We start from the raw sequence: 20,323 nt of genomic DNA on the forward strand, positions 1-20,323 counted from the left end.
GAAAGGAGGGTATGTTTGGATTTTTTCGAGAAGCAAAAAATTACCTTGAATTTTTTCATCGTCCACCCACCCCTAGCCAGCCTATTGGTTTAACACGAACGAGTCTGCAAACTAACCGCACCAAGATGAATGATGAATAAGAGATAAAAAAGTAATTGTACCGGAGTGGAGTATCCTTTTAATAATAAAATAAAATAGGACACTCTTTGATGATTCATTAGGGCAAAGGTGTTTTTTTTTTTTTTTAATTTTTTCCCCATAAAATTTTTACTCTATTTTCTGCTTTCCAACTTTATTGTTTTTTACTCGTCTAATTCAATGCACAGCTCAATGATTAGTTAAAAGAATGATATAGAATTAAATGCTTGATCATAGAATTTAGCTTTTTCTTAACTCGGATAATTTTATCTTAGATGAAGAGTACAAAGGATTTACCTATAACATGAGCTATAATAAAATAAAGACACAAGACAAAGACAATTAACTATAATTAAATTTAAAAAAAAAAGGACTGATATTAAGTTTGTGTTCACTTATCCATGACGAGCTAGTTAGATCATGGCAAGATGATGCACCTGGCAAAACGAACGCGGTAGCAGGAGAACGACATTTGCATGAGCTCTCCGACGTCGATGCTGCCAAAGCGCATGAGCGCTATCGACCCACGGCAGCTAGCGACGCCCCTCGGCGACACTATAAATGAGCACCGTGGGCGCCTCAGAAATCATCGACCCACAGCAGCCAGCGACGTACGTTTCCGACTCCACATGGCTGCAAAGATGCAAAAGCTCGCGGTCGTCGCTTTCCTGCTCGCGCTTATCGTCTCCGGAGGCGAGGCCGGTCCGGACGGCGATCTCTGGGACAAGCACTCGGAATACAAGTTCCTCAAGTGCTCGCAGTACTGCGACGACCGACTGGCAGTGTGCATCGCCGACAAGTGCGTGCCGCTCCCTTACGGGAAGGTGAAATACTACTGCCATGTGGGATGCGAGGCCAAACACTTAGTTTGCGAGAAGAAGTGCGTCGAGCACTGACCCGGAGGATGACGCGCAGGGGATCGATCAATCTCTAGGTCCACCATCTAGAAACTAAATAAGGCATGGAATGGCAGTGCCATCCATGCATTTGATGTAATAATGATCCTTGCTTTGTGCTGATGCCAATATATGGTTGAAATTTTAATTATCTTCTGTGTTGTGTTCAGATTTCAGTCCTTGGAATTCAATTCCCATTAAACCTAAACCTAAACCATTGGATCCGAATCGACTCGATCGGATCGTATTGAGTTCGGACGCGTATGTTTGGGCGAGATATATTTTGGTCGGATGCGTGAGATATTTACCTTCCTCGTCTCGTCTTTCTTTTCGATGTTACCAAGGCGACGCTTTCTGCTCCGATCCTGCTCTAGATAATAAAACCACCTGGAGTTTCGCCGTCTCTTTTCTTTTCGGATTGAAGCCGTCGGCGTCAATTTCGCCAGGTAACACAGACGCACTGCATGCTTTATGGACTTTCGCACTTTGAGTAGGTATGCTAGCAAAGAAAATTCTGGTGGACTTCAAAAGCGATTTTGAGGATTTATGTATTGTTGGATTTGTACTCGTACTTGTAGAGTTATGAGGTTATAAGATTCATGTAGTCGAGATCAAGTAATTGTGATTGGCACACTTTGATGATGATGATTCTGGCAATTTTTATTTTCTTTGCTGAGATTTTGTCGACATAGAGATCCACTTTGCTGATCATGAATTCCGCTAATCCGCGTGCATGATACAAGAGAGATTGGAACTAGTTAGTTAGATTGGAAATGGGGAAAAAAAAGTGTCTGATTTAACTTATTTTCAGCTTTTCCTTGGCATAATTTTCCTTAACGGTTTCTCATGTTGCTTAACGTTATCTAGGTTGTATTTGTGTTATCATGGGCTTCTTGGTGGAAGATTTTCCAAAAGAATTGCTTGTCGATATTGTTAAGAGAATAGAAAGAACTGCCGACAGAAATTCAATTTCTCTAGTATGCAAGCGTCTATATGAAATTGATCGAGAACATAGGGATTTCTTAAAGGTTGGATCGGGATTACACCCTGCAACAGAAGCACTAACTGCCCTCTGCTTGCGCTTTGCTAATATAAAGACACTAGAAATTACCTACTTTGGCTGGATGTCTAACTCGGGCAAACAATTAGATAACCAGGGCCTTTTTGTGCTGTGTTCCAATTGCCCTTTGCTTACAGAACTCACTTTAAGTTTTTGTTCATTTATTAATGATAGTGGCCTTGCATACCTATCCTCTTGCCCAAAGCTTAGATCCCTCAAGCTAAATTTTGCTCAATCAATCAGTTCTAATGGCATTCTCTCACTTGTTGTTGGTTGTAAGAATCTTTCTGCTCTTCATCTCATTCGCTGCATGAGAGTGACCAGTGTTGAGTGGCTTGCTTATCTTGGTCAGTTTGGAAAGCTTCAGGATCTTTCAATAAAATATTGCAAGGGTATTAGTGAGGACGATATGATAAAACTTGGTCCTGGATGGAATAATCTTAGGCATTTCGAGTTCGAGATGGATGCATATTACAGGCACCCAAAAGTTTATGATAATTCATTGACAGAAAAATGGGCAAATCATCTGAACTGTGAAAATTTGCGAGAGCTTATCTTGGTGAACTGCATTTTGCCTCGAAGCAGAGGGCTTTGTTGTTTGCTATGGAGATGTGAAGCACTCATTAGGCTTAACTTGGATATGTGCATTGGGGTCAAGGACAGTGATATGATTGCATTATCTCAGAAGTCAAGGAACCTAAGAAGTATTTCAATTCGTATCCCTTCACGGTATTTCGTGTCTATTTACCAAACCAGTTCACTGAGATTTTCTGATGAGTCATTGACAGCATTGAGTATTGGATGTCTGCTGCTAGAAGTGTTCGAACTATCCTTTTCTGACGGAGAATTCCCATCCTTATCTTGCTTGACACAGAGTGGTATCCTTACATTAATCCAAAGTTGTCCAATCCGAATTTTAGTACTCGACTCTACTTGCTTCTTTAATGACATTGGGATGGAAGCCCTTTCTACTGCCCCCTACTTGCAGACACTGAAGCTAGTTAAATGCCAAGAAGTTACAGATGAGGGAATGCAACTTATTGCATGCTTTCCTTGCTTAACTACTCTTTCACTCTGCAAATGTTTAGGCATTACGGATGATGGATTTAAGCTGCTAATTGGGTTACACAAGTTGGATCTTCTGATAGTAGAGGACTGCCCTCAGATTTCTGAGGATGGTGTACAAAGGGCTGCCAGGGTTGTTTCTTACAAGCAGGATTTGTCTTGGCTTTACTAAGTTATTTCCATCAGCATAATGTTCTTCTGTATAGCTATTCAATTGTTTGCCTTCCACCTTCCAGATGTACACTGGCATAGCTTGTGGTTTTCCATAAACAGTAAACATATTCTTATCATAAAGGGTCCAAATAGCATAAGGATATGTTTATTTCAGGGAGAAGCAAGTAAATCAAGACGATGTGAAGACTGCAAGAATTTTCTTGTCCTATTTCAGGAGTGAATCCATTGGAGCTACTATTCCAAGGTTTGAGGGTGAGAAAGATTGCCCTTCATGTAATTTTTACTAGTCATTTTTTTCTTGACTACGAGCCTAAATTTTTTCAGTGTATATGTGATTGATGATGAAGCGTTTTTTAAGATTGTCAGAGTAAGAGATAACAAAGTGAGAAAAGCAAAGTAGTAGAAGGGAGGCGATCTTGGAAGCATCCAATCAAGGTGAGGCCACTAGAATTGTATTCCATAGTCCTTATACTTTGTCCTCTCTTATAAATCATAGTTTGGTTTGCTTAAGTAGATAGACATTGCTTACGTTTGTTTTAGCACAATTTGAACAGTTTAATGGAAAGAAGAGTATATTTTGATATTCTTGGTAAGAAGAAACATGGATCAAATATTTTCATGCAAGGTTTGAACTTCTATAAACTAGGGTTTGTACTGAATATTGCTATCATTTAATCAGAAAAACCCATTTGCCTTTCATCTTTTTCTTACTTTTTTTGAGGTGCCCTCATAGTTACGATGTTGCTATTTTATGCCCAATATTCCGTTAACAATAACAGAGAGAAAGGAGCATGGTTTGAGACTTATGCTGCAACATGTGAAGAAAAGGGATGGGTATGGGATGACAAGAGTAAACAGAGTTTGCATTAATCGCCATGACTTCTTCCACTTTCTTGTCCACCTTATTCTTATTCTCCAATGTTGTTGACCTTGTATCACAAAAAGGCTTCCAAACTGAGGATTAGGATTCAAATTTGCATCCAATTTGTTAACCAATTAGGCATTAAAGTAGGGGATTCATGCATGAATTGTGATTATTCATGCATGAAGAGTGTATTCTAAATATGTGTATTTTATCTATTTATATTCATATCTAAAAAAATTAAAGTATTTAATTTATATTTCCAATAGCACAGGTTGCAAGTAGAAATAACTCAATCTGAATATGATGCCAATTCATAATCAAACTACTGCTCAAATAGAAACTTGTACAACTCCTTGTGAGTTCCATGCATGTTTTAGTCTTCTTTCACTTCTCGTTCTTCCATTGAATCACTGAATGAACAGTGACATTGCACTGCTTTGCTTACCCACTTTCCTCATTACTCATCAAACTAAACCAATTGACATCATCTAGCAGTCTAGAAACCCAAATTTATGCACGCAACACTCTCGATCAGGCATCCTTTGTGTACCTTCTGCATTTGTTCTTAAGAGAAGCAGAGGAGGATGTGTTGTTCTGCCAGTTCCTTTTCCTTTGGTTGATGAACCAGTTATTGATCTGCTTCAGTTGCAACCCGGTCTGTCGCACCAGTGTAACCTTGTCCTCCTCCTGTGGCATCCAAACCGAACCAAACATGGTCAAGATAAACAGTTCATTCGAGTAGATCAGGGGATGAATACATACTGTTGGGTATGGCCATTTGGAGTGGGATTGCCACCATGCTTTGAGAAGACAGGTAGTGCCCCCTGGGAGCCTTCCTGCTCTTCGTTTGCGAAGAATCTCCTCTCTTATGTCGGCAAGCTTCTCTTTGTAGCCCTGAAATTCAAGAATTTGATACCCTAGCCCTGAAATCAAACTACCAAATCCTTAACGCTTTCATGGTTGTAGGTTTTGCTTGCATACTTGCTTGAGTTCTTGCTTCAGCTCCTTCCTGATGTTCTCCATGAGAGAACGCTCTCTTTCGTTCGGAAGGCCGAAACCCATGTCATCTAATCCATCTGAACTTTCATCAGACCCATTGATGTCACCATCAGTTTGATCTTCCTCGTCGCCTGACATGGTTGCCCCAGTGCCTTCGCCAGGCGAGGCACCTAAAGGAATTGTGTAAATGTCTAATATGCGGAAGAGAAATTGAGACAAAGGGCAATGTCATCACCTGTCAAGACCTGAAGATTTTGCTCGAGTTCCCAACACGCTATTACTGCATCCATTGCATGGACACGAACGTGGTGTTGTAGCTGCTCCTTGAAGGTAAACAGCAGCAATAGATATTGTGTCTATTTTGAAAGAAAGAGAAAATGAATCAATATAAATAATGATATTTGAAAGCATTGACATATTTATGTAATTGAATGCTAAGCATTAAACTAAACTAAAAAATGATATTGTGTCTACATGAAAGCATTGACATATTTATGTAGCTGCTCCATGGAGCGTGAAGTTTGATGGGCTCCATGGAATTAAATTGTGAGCGTGGGATTGTGAAGATCATGGAACTTAGTGAGAATCTCATTGCTTGAGTGCTTGGCTTATGATAGTTGGATTGAGTTGGTGCACCTGAGCTCAGGAAGGAGCTTAGTGGACTAGAGAAATGGAGCTTGGATCAAATGTTGGTTATGGAGCTTGTAGAGCTAGTTGGTGCACCTGAGCTCAGGGAGGAGCTTAGTGGACTAGAGAAATGGAGCTTGGATCAAATGTTGGTTATGGAGCTTGTAGAGCTTATTCCTTCACAGTTAGCTTGGATCAAGGTAGTGCTGACTCAGAAAACTTATCAACATAGATACATGGACGGCTCCCCGGGGCTCAATCCATAAAATTTTGGATTTCTGGGCTCGCCATGCTTCTTTATGTCAATCATGGTGGATTTTTCCTTATGAGCTGTGCGATGCGTTGCATGTGGATGAATGCTTTGAATAATTCAACCCTTGCTTCATTGACAGCTGGTAAGGCCTTTTGCCAGTAGGTGTCTTGTCCTTGAAAGTGGCTTCTTTTGCGGAAATTTGATTTCTTGAGCTGGCAGATAAGTTCAAGCTCTCTAATGCTGCTAAGGATGTGCTTGATTGCTGTCCACTCGATGTTGGCCATATGAGAGCGTTTGTCGTGTTCTTCTTTGTTGTAGATACTTGTCCTTCCCGTATAGCAGGCCAATTCTTCATATTGTTGAAGGAGATCATAAGGCCCGCTAGGTGTTGGGACGCCATCAAATTGGGTTTGTCCTTGATCTGCTAAACCTTCAAACATCACAACTCTCTTGATATTTTTATATTCCCTTGGACAATCTCGGGCAAAATGGCCTTCCTCTCCACAAAGAAAGCACTTACATTTTTTGTTCCTTAACAGATGCTTCTTCTTTTCTATGCGAGCATGAGACTGATGAGGCTTGCCTTTATAAGTAGTGGATTTTCGAACTCCATACCTTCTTTTTGAATCTTGATAATAACCGGGTATAGGTATTTAGTTGCAAAATGATAAATCTTTTAATGACCTACTAAAGGCAGCCTTTTTGCATTCTTCTTCTAAATATCTGTAAGCAAAAATAATACGGGGGTGTACCCCCATTGTGTTACCAGGGTACATATATTCAAAAGCAGCTTTTATTCTTCTTCCAAGGTCCCCTGGAAGTTTTAACCAGAATTTCTCAGATAATTCAGGACCTGTAAATAGGTGACCTGTCTTTGCAGCAAGGTTCATATATTCATTCATGAAAGGTATAATATCCTTAATTTGAGAACATGTTAATCTCTCTAAATCCCTGTACGCTCTATCTTGCATATCAGTAGATCTTTGAAATGGATCTTCAAGAATAAATACTCTTCTAATTTGAGAGATTAGATTTTGCGTTCCATTTCGTCCATCAGCTGATCTTACTAGTTCAGTACATTCATTTGGAAAAGTCATGCGCCATTGAATCCAGGTAAGTCTTTCTGCTTCCCCCAATAAATTTTCAATAAAATCAGCCTTATCTTGTGTATCTGTGAAGTTCTGCATGGCAACCACATTCTTGGTGATAGCTTCCCATCGTAAGAAGGCATCCTCAATTTTTCCTAACTGCATAGGAAGAGTTAATATGACTCCTGTCTGTTGCTGTGCCGATGGTAGATTCCACCATTCAGAAGTATTGTTTTCTTTAAAATGCCCTTTGCCTTTATTTATTTGTGGTTCTTTGGCAATACTGACAGGTTCCGGCTTTGGCCTTGTTGGAGGGTAGCCAATTGGATTCATAGTTGTATCAACAGGTGGCCTGTATTGGGACACAGCCTTCTGAGAATATATTTGTTCTGACAGACGCTGTAACTGTGGATATTCTGTAAGAAATTCGTCTTCTTTTCCGACAGCAAAAATATTATCTTCAGATAAGCGTTGTAATTGTGGATAGTCAGTGCAAAACTCGTTCCCACCATCTTCCACTGCGAAAGGATTAATAAAATCATCTGAAGAGATTTGGGAATACCTGTTTCCGTATCTTGCAACATTAGATATTGTAAATAGTTGATATAATCATCCTGGATATCTAATGTATTGACATATAGGAAATGTCTTTGATCAAGAAATTCAATATACTCTGGTTCTTCAATAGACTGTGAATTATGTGGTTATAGTAAATTCCAAATATCTTCTTATGTAAAATGTTTTTGCCAGATTTCTTTTCGGTATTTTCTTGCGGATGGGAAACTCTGTTTGTTAGCCATCCTTTGTTTTTGCTCTCTTGCTTGTAATAGTTGTGTCCTTCGTTGAGTTGTTTCTGCTATTCTTTGCTCTTTATCTTGTTCTCTGATAGATAAACTTGTTGACCAAAAACCTTTATGTCCTCTTGAGGTATTGTCCAGTTCCCATATTGGCATAATCATCGGGGTTTTACAACATTCTAAAATTATCTGTGCTATACATTCCCCTGTTTTGAGAGACAAAGTGTCATTAGAAAAATTATGAATCAGAATTTTTACTTCACCTCTGTAATCTGAATCAAGAACACCAGATCCGATTATGATGCCTTTAGTAGCATAACTGGACCGAGGTGCTATTCGAGCATAAGTGTCTACTGGAGTTTTGATACTGATTCCCGTGCTTAATAATTCTTGTCCTTGTGGGGGAATGATATAATCTTGGTCAATAGCAAGATCATATCCTGCAACTCCTTTTGATGCCCGCCTTGGTGTTTTTGCTGTACTAGTTATCTTTTTGATGTAGAACACCTCTTCTTCTTCTTCTTCTTCTTCATCTAGTGTTAAGACCGCAACCATATACATTTGTTCTTCATCACTTTCCTCATTATCCCTTGAGTTATATCTTGGTGGCGTTGGTATTCTTGCTGCCTGGTAATTATTAAAATGAAGGGAAATTCTTCCATCAATTAAATTATTAGTGATTACCGCAGTGGGTTGTAATGGAACTGTAACCGTTGATGGTACAATAATCCAGTTCTGTCCCATTAATTCCCTTGTATCATATCTCCTTCCAGGTAATGCTCTAACCCCATGACTAGCAAGATAATCAACAACATTTTGAACTTCATAGGCGAACCCCACATTTGGAGTATTTGATAATCGTCCAACAAGTCCTCTAGTGATGAGAATATTTGCTTCTCCATTTATCCATCCTTCATAGCCTCGTGCTAAGATGGATATCTGTATATTTCTATAAAAATCAGATATAATTAGCATTGTGTCAGGGATTACATACACTAGTTGACTTTCGTGTGTAAGATCAATTTCCATTGTTGCAAAAATTGTTTGATCTCCTTGCCATCTGTTGTCACGAAATACCACTAGTAGTAAAGTTCCTTCCTCTTGCCGATGAAGGATTTGGATTCTAACTTGTATAATCCCCATATGAATAAATCTCATCCCGCTTCTTTGTAATTGATGAAAACTTTCTTCTTGAATGAAAGCCCGACCTACTTGATTGGTTGTTACCAAAATGGCTTCTTCTGATCTATGCATATATACTCGGTGGTGTACATCATCTCGTCTGGAATGATAAAGTACCTCAGCGGGTACTAGGGAGGCTCTTTCTTGCATAGATTGTCTTAACTGAATTTGAGGATCAATCTGTTATTCAAGAGAATAAATATAAGGTCCCTGTCCTGTAATTCTTCGGGTGATTCTTTGTAAAGTTCTTTCAGCATTATATCTTTTTCGTTGATTTCGCCTATAATCCTGAATTAGATCCTCGAAAAGGGGATTTCTTTCATTTGATCTTTCAGTAGTGACAGGAGGATTTGTAGTGATCCTGGTACTCATCGCTTCTTTTGTTCTTGAAATAACTCGTAGGGGTCTTTGAATACCAATAGCTTCCCTCTTCCTTCTTTTGTCTTTTCCTTAAGAGTCAAGCCTTTAATTTTGTTAGATAATTCTTAAATAACTTCGTTATCAACTTCAAGTTTTTTCGCCGAGGCTTGTCTAAGAATGTCTTCTTTTTCAGTGAGAAATTCCTTTTTTATTTGGTCAATTTGAAGTTCCATCATAGCCTGAGCAGCCTCAACTTCTTGTTGTAACCTAACTATTTCTGCTTCTGCCCATGTTATATAAGCTTGTTGTTCTTTGACTAAACTCGTAGGATTAAATGGTATGACAGATATTCGTTGTACTGGTATAATCATATCAAAATAATTATCTGAACATATAGCACATGTTGTTATTTTACATTGGCTGCAATGTGCTCTGTGCTTCTTCATAGTTTCTCGCTTGCAGCAATGACATTTATCATATGGCGATGGGATGTCATTATTTATTATCCAGATATGGATGCAGTCATGCTGTTCCTTTGAAACTCGGACCATAGGTTGCCACCCTCTGATTTTTCCTATCATATAGCAGTTTTTTGTTTCTATGAGGACAAACAAGTATTCAGTAGCAATGGATACTACCTGTTTATCCTCGCCTTCTGAAATGCTATAGATTGCATCTGATTGGTCATCTCCTTCTTATACTGACATTATTTCATTTTAAGTTATTTAAGGAATGCATGTTTGGTAACCTTTGTAATAATAAGGAATCTCTGTTATTTGCCAAAACTAACCAAGCAATTTTTCTTTAAGGCTTGAATATTAAACTGTGATAAAGCGACCGATGAACGACGAGTGGATTGCAAAAGGGTAGGTCCTAACTTGGTAAGGCTTGGAGCCAAGATACCAAGGGCACACCTACATGAGCAAGAAAGCTCTTAGAACCTCCTAAGCCGTAAGCAGTTAAAATTCAAAGCCAACAAGAAAGAAAAACTTAGTTAGTGTTTAGGGAGAAGATCCAATTGAAAAAGAAACTACTTGATCGCAAACTAAGCCTTATAGTTTTGCTTAAGGTGGATAGCCAGAAGCCTTAGGTGGGTATGATTGGTGGATAGCCATAAGCCAATTTACTCGAGAGAAGGTCTTTATGTCTAGACGATAGGAAATAGCCATACAAGAATGGTATGCAAAGGCACCAACTGCAAACCTTGAGTACCTTGATTTAGCAGAAACAAAGGCAACCGTTAAAGAACTAGCACACAACATAGCTGTTATATTTGATAGACTGAGTCTCTCTAATAGAGTGAACCTTAAGAATTTTAAGCAAATTCAAGAAGACATTGAAGCTTTAAAGGAAGAAAAACAAAAGTTAGTCAAAGAAATCAAAATTTGGACTAAAGAAGTAGTACAAAACTAGCCTTTAACTATGGAACAGTTAAAAAGCGTTATACTCCAAATTGAAGAAAAACATAAGCTAGAAACCAGCCAGGTAACAGCTTATTCTGAACAATTAAAAAGAAAGCTTAGTCAGATTGAGGCAGTACTACAAAAGGTAGGTGCGTGGGCCTCTTCATGAGCTACATCAACACTCAAGCGACAAGCTCATATAAAGAAGCTCCCCAGGCAACTGAAGCAATTGAAGCACTTTCACTAGGTTTCTGTAAACCTGCTGACTACAAAGGCGCTCTTAGTGGAACAATTGCTACAATCAAGTAAGCAAATACACAGATCCAACTTCTAGTGACTATACTGGAAAAACTTGAAAGTTTAGAGGATAGAATCAAGAAGATTGAAGCAAAAGCAAATCCTGAGGTAACTTTACCTAACGAAGTTATTCAAGAATTATCTAACAAAATTAAAGGCTTGACTCTTAAGGAAAAGACAAAAGAAGGAAGAGGGAAGCTATTGGTATTCAAAGACCCCTACGAGTTATTTCAAGAACAAAAGAAGCGATGAGTACCAGGATCACTACAAATCCTCCTGTCACTACTGAAAGAACAAATGAAAGAAATCCCCTTTTCGAGGATCAAATTCGGGATTATAGGCGAAATCAACGAAGAAGATATAATGCTGAAAGAACTTTACAGAGAATCACCCGAAGAATTACAGGACAGGGACCTTATATTTATTCTCTTGAACAACATATTGATCCTCAAATTCAGTTAAGACAATCTATGCAAGAAAGAGCCTCCCTAGTACCCGCTGAGGTACTTTATCAGTCCAGACGAGATGATGTACACCACCGAGTATATATGCATAGATCAGAAGAAGTCATTTTGGTAACAACCAATCAAGTAGATTGGACTTTCATTCAAGAAGAAAGTTTTCATCAATTACAAAGAAGCGGGATGAGATTTATTCATATGGGGATTATACAAGTTAGAATCCAAATCCTTCATCGGCAAGAAGAAGGAACTTTACTACTAGTGGTATTTCGTGACAACAGATGGCAATGAGATCAAGCAATTTTTGCAACAATGGAAATTGATCTTACACACGGAAGCCAACTAGTGTATGTAATCCCTGACACAATGCTAACTATATCTGATTTTTATAGAAATATACAGATATCCATCTTAGCACGAGGCTATGAAGGATGGAGAAATGGAGAAGCAAATATTCTCATCACTAGAGGACTTGTTGGACGATTATCAAATACTCCAAATGTGGGGTTCGCCTATGAAGTTCGATTATCTTGCTAGCCATGGGGTTAGAGCATTACCTGGAAGGAGATATGATACAAGGGAATTAATGGGGCAGCTCTTGTTCCTTAAAGTCTGCAATCTTTGAGATTACATGGGGTTGGAGCTTTATTGTTGATTGTCCAATAGTAGCTCCCAGAAATTCAATAGTAGGGCTTCCTATCTTCATTTTTGTGGGACTTAATATTAGCCCATTTTCTTTGCAAATTCTGAGCATAATCTTCAGATGCTCCTTATGTTCTTCTTCTGTTTCAGAAAAGACAAGTATGTCATCAATATAGACTGCTAGAAATTCTTCTGTACCTTGAAAGCAGCTATCCATCTTTCTTTGAAAGACAGCGGGAGCATTTTTCAACCCGAATGACATAACAAGCTATTCATATAAATCATCTGGTACCCAAAAGGCTGTCCATTCAATAGTATTTAGATCCATAACAACTTGATGAAAACCAGATTTTAAATCAAACTTTGAATAAATTTTACTGCCTCCAACTCTTTTGATTATAGTATTGATCCCTGGTAAGCTATATTGATCTTTATGAGTATTATCATTGAGTCTTTTGTAATTAAAGACTAACCTTTCTTTGCCTTTGACTTCTCTTTTTGTTACCGGATCAATAGTTGTTCTCGAATGGACTATGAGAGCCGTTGTTCGATGTCGACTTTTGCTTGGTCTGATTACTTGCAAGTCAAGTAATATCTTGATATGTCTTCTAAAAGCATCTTGCATCTGTGGTGTCACATGCTTTAAAGGTCTGTCTTCTATAATCAAATCTGTGTTTTTGATATCAAGAGTACACTTAATTTGATTTTTTGACCAATATTTCATGGGTTCATTGCCAATATATCCTGCATCAGATAACTCTTTAATAATACCTTCAATTTGTGTACCTGTTTGCCATGTACAAACTTACTCCTTTATATAATAATACTCTTCTTCAATATCAAGTTCTTTAATAGAAAGAGTTGTAACAACCATTTGATGGGTCTTGATGGTTGTAATATTCTTATAAAAGGTTACTTCATCTTCTTCAATTCGAATGCCTCCATAGAGAGAGATCTAATAAAATTGCACCCAATAATCATAGTAATATTTCCTCCAATGGATAAAGGAAAGGCATAAGTGTAAGGTATTCTGAAGGAGTGCTCTCCAATCTTCATATTTCCATATTTCAGTTTCTTATTGGCTGTTGTTTTGGAATTAATTCCACTAAAGCTTACGACAAAAGTGTTATCCTCTATTGCTTCAGCTGGGATAGATGCCTGATCAATACAGCACGTCGTTGCTCTTGTATCAAGAATAGCATTTACTGTAAAATCTTTGATACCTGGTATGTGGATTTCAACTTCAAGGTTGAAGAGCCCATTTGTTTTCTTCTTTTGTTGAGATACTTCTTCTACAGAGAAGACCTTTTCCTTTCCTTCTGAAATAAGCACATTAACTTCTTCTCTTTCTTTTTGAAGTAATTTCTTTAAATCTTCATTTTCTAATTCAAGGGCATCAATTTTGAATCTCAGCTCTTCATTTTCAGTATCAACTTCAAGCTTTTCCGTCGAGGCTTGTCTAAGAATGTCTTCTTTTTCAGTGAGAAATTCCTTTTTTATTTGGTCAATTTGAAGTTCCATCATAGCCTGAGCAGCCTAAACTTCTTGTTGTAACCTGACTATTTCTGCTTCTGCCCATGTTATATAAGCTTGCTGTTCTTTGACTAAACTCTTTTTCCATCTCTTCAAATGATTTTATTAATCCTTTCACAGTGGAAGATGGTGGGAACGAGTTTTGCACTGACTATCCACAATTACAACACTTATCTGAAGATAATATTCTTGTTGTCAGAAAAGAAGACGAATTTCTTACAGAATATCCACAGTTACAGCGTCTGTCAGAACAAATATATTCTCAGGAGGTTGTGTCCCAATACAGGCCACCTGTTGATACAACTATGAATCCAGTTGGCTACCCTCCAACAAGGCCAAAGCCGGAACCTGTCAGTATTGCCAAAGAACCACAAATAAATAAAGGCAAAGGGCATTTTAAAGAAAACAATACTTCTGAATGGTGGAATCTACCATCAGCACAACAACAGACAGGAGCCATATTAACTCTTCCTATGCAGTTAGGAAAAATTGAGGATGTCTTCTTACGATGGGAAGCTATCACCAAGAATGTAGTTGCCCTGCAGAACTTCACAGATACACAAGATAAGGCTGATTTTATTGAAAATTTATTGGGGGAAGCAGAAAGACTTACCTGAATTCAATGGCGCATGACTTTTCCAAATGAATGTACTGAACTAGTAAGATCAGCTGATGGACGAAATGGTACGGAAAATCTAATCTCTCAAATTAGAAGAGTATTTATTCTTGAAGATCCATTTCAAAGATCTACTGATATGCAAGATAGAGCGTACAGGGATTTAGAGAGATTAACATGTTCTCAAATTAAGGATATTATACCTTTCATGAATGAATATATGAACCTTGCTGCAAAGACAGGTCATCTATTTACAGGTCCTGAATTATCTAAGAAATTCTGGTTAAAACTTCCAGGGGACCTTGGAAGAAGAATAAAAGCTGCTTTTGAAGATATGTACCCTGGTAACACAATGGGGGTACACCCCCGTATTATTTTTGCTTACAGATATTTAGAAGAAGAATGCAAAAAGGCTGCCTTTAGTAGGTCATTAAAAGATTTATCATTTTGCAACCAAATACCTATACCCGGTTATTATCAAGATTCAAAAAGAAGGTATGGAGTTCAAAAATCCACTACTTATAAAGGCAAGCCTCATCAGTCTCATGCTCGCATAGAAAAGAAGAAGCATCTGATAAGGAACAAAAAATGTAAGTGCTTTTTTTGTGGAGAGGAAGGCCATTTTGCCCGAGATTGTCCAAGGGAATATAAAAATATCAAGAGAGTTGCGATGTTTGAAGGTTTAGAACTTCCTGAAGAATATGAAATAATGTTAGTACAAGAAGGAGATGACCAATCAGATGCAATCTATAGCATTTCAGAAGGCGAGGATAAACAGGTATTATCCATTGCTACTGAATACTTGTTTGTCTTCATAGAAACAAAAAACTGCTATATGATAGGAAAAATCGGAGGGTGGCAACATATGGTCCGAGTTTCAAAGGAACAACATGACTGCATCCATATCTGGATAATAAATAATGACATCCCATCGCCATATGATAAATGCCATTACTGCAAGCGAGAAACTATGAAGAAGCACAGAGCACATTGCAACCAATGCAAAATAACAACATGTGGTATGTGTTCAGATAATTATTTTGATATGATTATACCAGTACAACGAATATCTGTCATACCATTTAATCCTACGAGTTTAGTCAAACAACAGCAAGCTTATATAACATGGGCAGAAGCAGAAATAGTCAGGTTACAACAAGAAGTTGAGGCTGCTTAGGCTATGATGGAACTTCAAATTGACCAAATAAAAAAGGAATTTCTCACTGAAAAAGAAGACATTCTTAGACAAGCCTCGGCGGAAAAGCTTGAAGTTGATACTGAAAATGAAGAGCTGAGATTCAAAATTGATGCCCTTGAATTAGAAAATGAAGATTTAAAGAAATTACTTCAAAAAGAAAGAGAAGTTAATGTGCTTATTTCAGAAGGAAAGGAAAAGGTCTTCTATGTAGAAGAAGTATCTCAACAAAAGAAGAAAACAAATGGGCTCTTCAACCTTGAAGTTGAAATCCACATACCAGGTATCAAAGATTTTAAAGTAAATGCTATTCTTGATACAGGAGCAATGACGTGCTGTATTGATCAGGCATCTATCCCAGCTGAAGCAATAGAGGATAACACTTTTGTCGTAAGCTTTAGTGGAATTAATTCCAAAACAACAACCAATAAGAAACTGAAATATGGAAATATGAAGATTGGAGAGCACTCCTTCAGAATACCTTACACTTATGCCTTTCCTTTATCCATTGGAGGAAATATTACTATGATTATTGGGAGCAATTTTATTAGATCTCTCTATGGAGGCATTCGAATTGAAGGAGATGAAGTAACCTTTTATAAGAATATTACAACCATCAAGACCCATCAAATGGTTGTTACAGCTCCTTCTATTGAAGAACTTGATCTTGAAGAAGAAGAGTATTATTATATAAAGGAGCAAGTTTGTACATGCAAACAGGTACGCAAATTGAAGGTATTATTACAGAGTTATCTGATGCAGGATATATTGGCAATGAACCCATGAAATATTGGTCAAAAAATCAAATTAAGTGTACTCTTGATATCAAAAACACAGATTTGATTATAGAAGACAGGCCTTTAAAGCATGTGATACCACAGATGCAAGATGCTTTTAGAAGACATATCAAGATATTACTTGACTTGCAAGTAATCAGACCAAGCAAAAGTCGACATCGAACAACGACTCTCATAGTCCATTCAGGAACAACTATTGATCCGGTAACAAAAAGAGAAGTCAAAGGCAAAGAAAGGTTAGTCTTTAATTACAAAAGACTCAATGATAATACTCATAAAGACCAATATAGCTTACCAGGGATCAATACTATAATCAAAATAGTTGGAGGTAATAAAATTTATTCAAAGTTTGATTTAAAATCTGGTTTTCATCAAGTTGCTATGGATCCAAATTCTATTGAATAGACAGCCTTTTGGGTACTAGATGGTTTATATGAATGACTTGTTATGCCATTCGGGTTGAAAAATGCTCCCGCTGTCTTCCAAAGAAAGATGGATAGTTGCTTTCAAGGTACAGAAGAATTTCTAGCAGTCTATATTGATGACATACTTGTCTTTTCTAAAACAGAAGAAGAACATAAGGAGCATCTGAAGATTATGCTCAAAATTTGCAAAGAAAATGGGCTAATATTAAGTCCCACAAAAATGAAGATAGGAAGCCCTACTATTGAATTTCTGGGAGCTACTATTGGGCAATCAACAATAAAGCTCCAATCCCATGTAATCTCAAAGATTGCAGACTTTAAGGAACAAGAGCTTTCTACAACCAAAGATCTCCGATCCTGGTTAGGTCTCTTAAATTATGCAAGAAGTTATATTCCTAACCTAGGAAAATTGTTAGGCCCATTATATGCAAAGACAAGCCCCACTGGTGAAAAGAAGATGAATTTTCAAGATCTAGAGTTGATCAGAAAAATTAAAAAGATTATCAAAGAATTACCCGATCTGTCAATTCCCCCTAACGACTGTTTCATTATTATTGAAACGGATGGCTGTATGGAAGGCTGGGGAGGGATTTGCAAATGGAAGCCAAAGAAGTATGACCCTAATTCAGCAGAAAAGATTTGCGCATACTCAAGTGGGAAATATAACCCACTAAAATCAACCATAGATGCTGAAATTCATGCAGTAATGAATAGTCTCAACAGCTTCAAGATATACTATCTTGATAAACCAGAGTTGATTATTCACACGGATTACCAAGCTATTATAAGCTTTTTCAATAAGTCTGCTCAAAACAAATCATCTAGGGTTAGATGGCTGGCGTTCACAGACTTTATTACATGACTTGGCATTGAGATCCAATTTCAGCATATAAACGGTAAAGATAATTTATTAGCTGATGCACTTTCTCAACTTGTATGTTCTTTAATAGGACCATGGACTCCTGCGGAGAAGGATCTTCTAATACTAGCCCAAATCGAGGAAGCCTTACTACAGATCAAGGACAAACCCAATTTGATGGCGTCCCAACACCTAGCGGGCCTTATGATCTCCTTCAACAATATGAAGAATTGGTCTGCTATACGGGAAGGATAAGTATCTACAACAAAGAAGAACACGACAAACGCTCTCATATGGCCGACATCGAGTGGACAGCAATCAAGCACATCCTTAGCAGCATTAGAGAGCTTGAACTTATCTGCCAGCTCAAGGAATCAGATTTCCGCAAAAGAAGCCACTTTCAAGGACAAGACACCTACTGGCAAAAGGCTTTATCAGCTGTCAATGAAGCAAGGGTTGAATTATTCAAAGCATTCATCCACATGCAACGCATCGCACAACTCATAAGGAAAAATCCACCATGATTGACATAAAGAAGCATGGTGAGCCCAGAAATCCAAAACTTTATGGATTGAGCCCCGGGGAGCCGTTCATGTGTCTATGTTGATAAGTTTTCTGAGTCAGCACTACAATAATGTTTGTAAAAGGGTGAATAGATAAGATTCGATTGAATGATGATGGGGCCCAAGGCGCACCTAGTTCATCGATTCCTTCTCTATAAAACTCTATGTTTAGTCTCATTGCAAGACATCAAGCGCTTCACGCTACAAGTCTTACTTTGGGAAATTGTAAGTCGTCTATCTAGTTTGTTTTCAGATCTTAGTCCTGTATTTCTTTCTAGTGTCTTATACATTATCTAAGGTTTGAAAATATATATTTTGGGGAACCTACTATTATGGTATCCACTTGAGTATGTGCAAATCTTTTCTGCTGAATTAGGGTTATACTTCTTTGGCTTCCATTTGCAAATCCCTCCCCAGCCTTCCATACAGCCATCTGTTTCAATAATAATGAAACAGTCGTTAGGGGGAATTGACAGATCGGGTAATTCTTTGATGATCTTTTTAATTTTTCTGATCAACTCTAGATCTTGAAAATTCATCTTCTTTTCACCAGTGGGACTTGTCTTTGCATATAATGGGCCTAACAATTTTCCTAGGTTAGGAATATAACTTCTTGCATAATTTAAGAGACCTAACCAGGATCGGAGACCTTTGGTTGTAAAAAGTTCTTGTTCCTTAAAGTCTGCGGTGCATAGAAGCTCGGTGAAACCAAGAGTTAGAGGTTTGGATAAGGTGTGGCTTTGGATTCAATTGACGCACTGGTCTTGAGAGGAACTCGGGAGACTTCAGGAACTGAAGACTTGAAGCCACGAAAATCATAAGAGATTGTGATTTGAATGTTAATCTCTGTGTGTGTGTGTGTTTTAGCATTCAACATTTTGTCGCTACTTAGAACTTGATGGTTGTGAAGCCTTCGACTGGGAGACGGTATCCCAAGTTATGCTGTTTTATCAATTGGCTCAACCCGAACTTTTACTTAGGCTTATGTACATTGCAAACTTAGGGAAGGTGGAACCTCTTAGGCTCTAATTAATTAGGCAGTCAACTAGAATATGTATGTCAGTGGATTAGATAATAACTGATTGAATGTTTTTTTTAATTAATTGTAAGATCGATTACTCGATTAACCATAGAGTCATTGTTGTCCAATGATCATACTTGATCTATGTCTAATCTGCTGGGAGAGGTCAACCAAATGAGATTTCAAAATAGAGTTCTTCAATGCATCAATCTCTATTTCTTACTATATAAGAAATAAAAAAAAATAAAAAAAATAATTTGCCCAAATAATGTTGAATGAGATTCGCATTTTAGTGGACGGAATAACTTTTTATTTATTTATTTATTTATTTATATTATGATTTTTTTTACTTTATCATTTATTCATTTTTTTTTATCAATCCCAATGCAAACGACAGAAGCAAGCAATAATTAAGCCACCAACGATAAATTGAGATTTGAGCTAACCATGAACTGATGGAGTTCCCGAGCTCTGTACGAGGCATCGTCCTCGGCGGCGGCGGCGGCGGCGGAGACACCGGAGTAGTTGGAGAGGACCTCGTTGGAGCGGGCGAGCTGAGCGTCGAGCCTCGGCAGCTGGTCCACTGGCGTGGCGACTCGCAGGCACGCGACGTGGGTGGAGAGCAGCTGCTCGAACAGCGGGTGACCCGCTATCTCCGCCTTCAACCTCGCCACTGCCGGGGCTGCGGTCCGCTCGCCCTCTTCATCATTGAAGCGTCGCGGTGACGGCGGGAGCTCTTGCATGCTCCGTCGTTGCTCGTCGAACTTTTGGACGAACGAGTGAAATGATTGAGGAATCAAAAACTCAAACCGAACGAAGATAGAATAGAAATTGGGAGAGAAAAATGACAAATCCAACGTCTGATCGGGGGCCGACATCCACATTTGTTCTCTCGCTCAGGTCTCTGTCTGGGTGCCTGCTTTCACAGTTCCACCGAGGTGGCAATTGAGAAGCGGCAGTGTCTGGCAGAGCACATCCTCGCTTTAGAGCTGTAAAGACAGTGATCA

General features: G+C 38.3%; 2 protein-coding genes across 22 annotated transcripts; one reads left to right on the forward strand and one right to left on the reverse strand.

Annotated features, from left to right (window-relative positions):
- The first annotated feature begins 1,309 nt into the window (after nt 1–1,309).
- Nucleotides 1,310–7,850, forward strand: LOC121970128 (F-box/LRR-repeat protein 14-like). Of its 20 annotated transcripts, XM_042520609.1 has the most exons (6): nt 1,310–1,480; nt 1,902–3,585; nt 3,658–3,768; nt 6,847–6,961; nt 7,057–7,371; nt 7,456–7,850. In XM_042520609.1, the coding sequence occupies exon 2, from the start codon at nt 1,919–1,921 to the stop codon at nt 3,329–3,331; it is 1,413 nt and encodes a 470-aa protein (XP_042376543.1). In that variant the 5' UTR covers nt 1,310–1,480; nt 1,902–1,918; the 3' UTR covers nt 3,332–3,585; nt 3,658–3,768; nt 6,847–6,961; nt 7,057–7,371; nt 7,456–7,850. The 20 variants fall into 20 exon arrangements, with proteins under 20 accessions (XP_042376543.1, XP_042376550.1, XP_042376540.1 ...); XM_042520616.1 differs by having other exon boundaries at nt 1,902–3,606; nt 3,692–3,768; nt 6,847–7,371; XM_042520606.1 differs by having other exon boundaries at nt 3,658–7,190; nt 7,257–7,371.
- On the reverse strand, nt 4,730–20,238 carry LOC121970130 (homeobox protein knotted-1-like 13). 2 transcript variants are annotated; one of them, XM_042520625.1, is made up of 5 exons: nt 19,763–20,238; nt 5,433–5,553; nt 5,180–5,367; nt 4,961–5,092; nt 4,730–4,885 (listed from the first exon to the last, which is right to left on the reverse strand). In XM_042520625.1, the coding sequence occupies exons 1-5, from the start codon at nt 20,198–20,200 to the stop codon at nt 4,730–4,732; spliced, it is 1,035 nt and encodes a 344-aa protein (XP_042376559.1). In that variant the 5' UTR covers nt 20,201–20,238. The 2 variants fall into 2 exon arrangements, with proteins under 2 accessions (XP_042376559.1, XP_042376558.1); XM_042520624.1 differs by having other exon boundaries at nt 4,730–5,092; nt 19,763–20,223.
- Between the last annotated feature and the right edge of the window lie 85 nt (nt 20,239–20,323).

Source organism: Zingiber officinale, chromosome 4A (genome assembly GCF_018446385.1).
Source record: "Zingiber officinale cultivar Zhangliang chromosome 4A, Zo_v1.1, whole genome shotgun sequence".
Taxonomy (NCBI): Eukaryota; Viridiplantae; Streptophyta; class Magnoliopsida; order Zingiberales; family Zingiberaceae; genus Zingiber; species Zingiber officinale.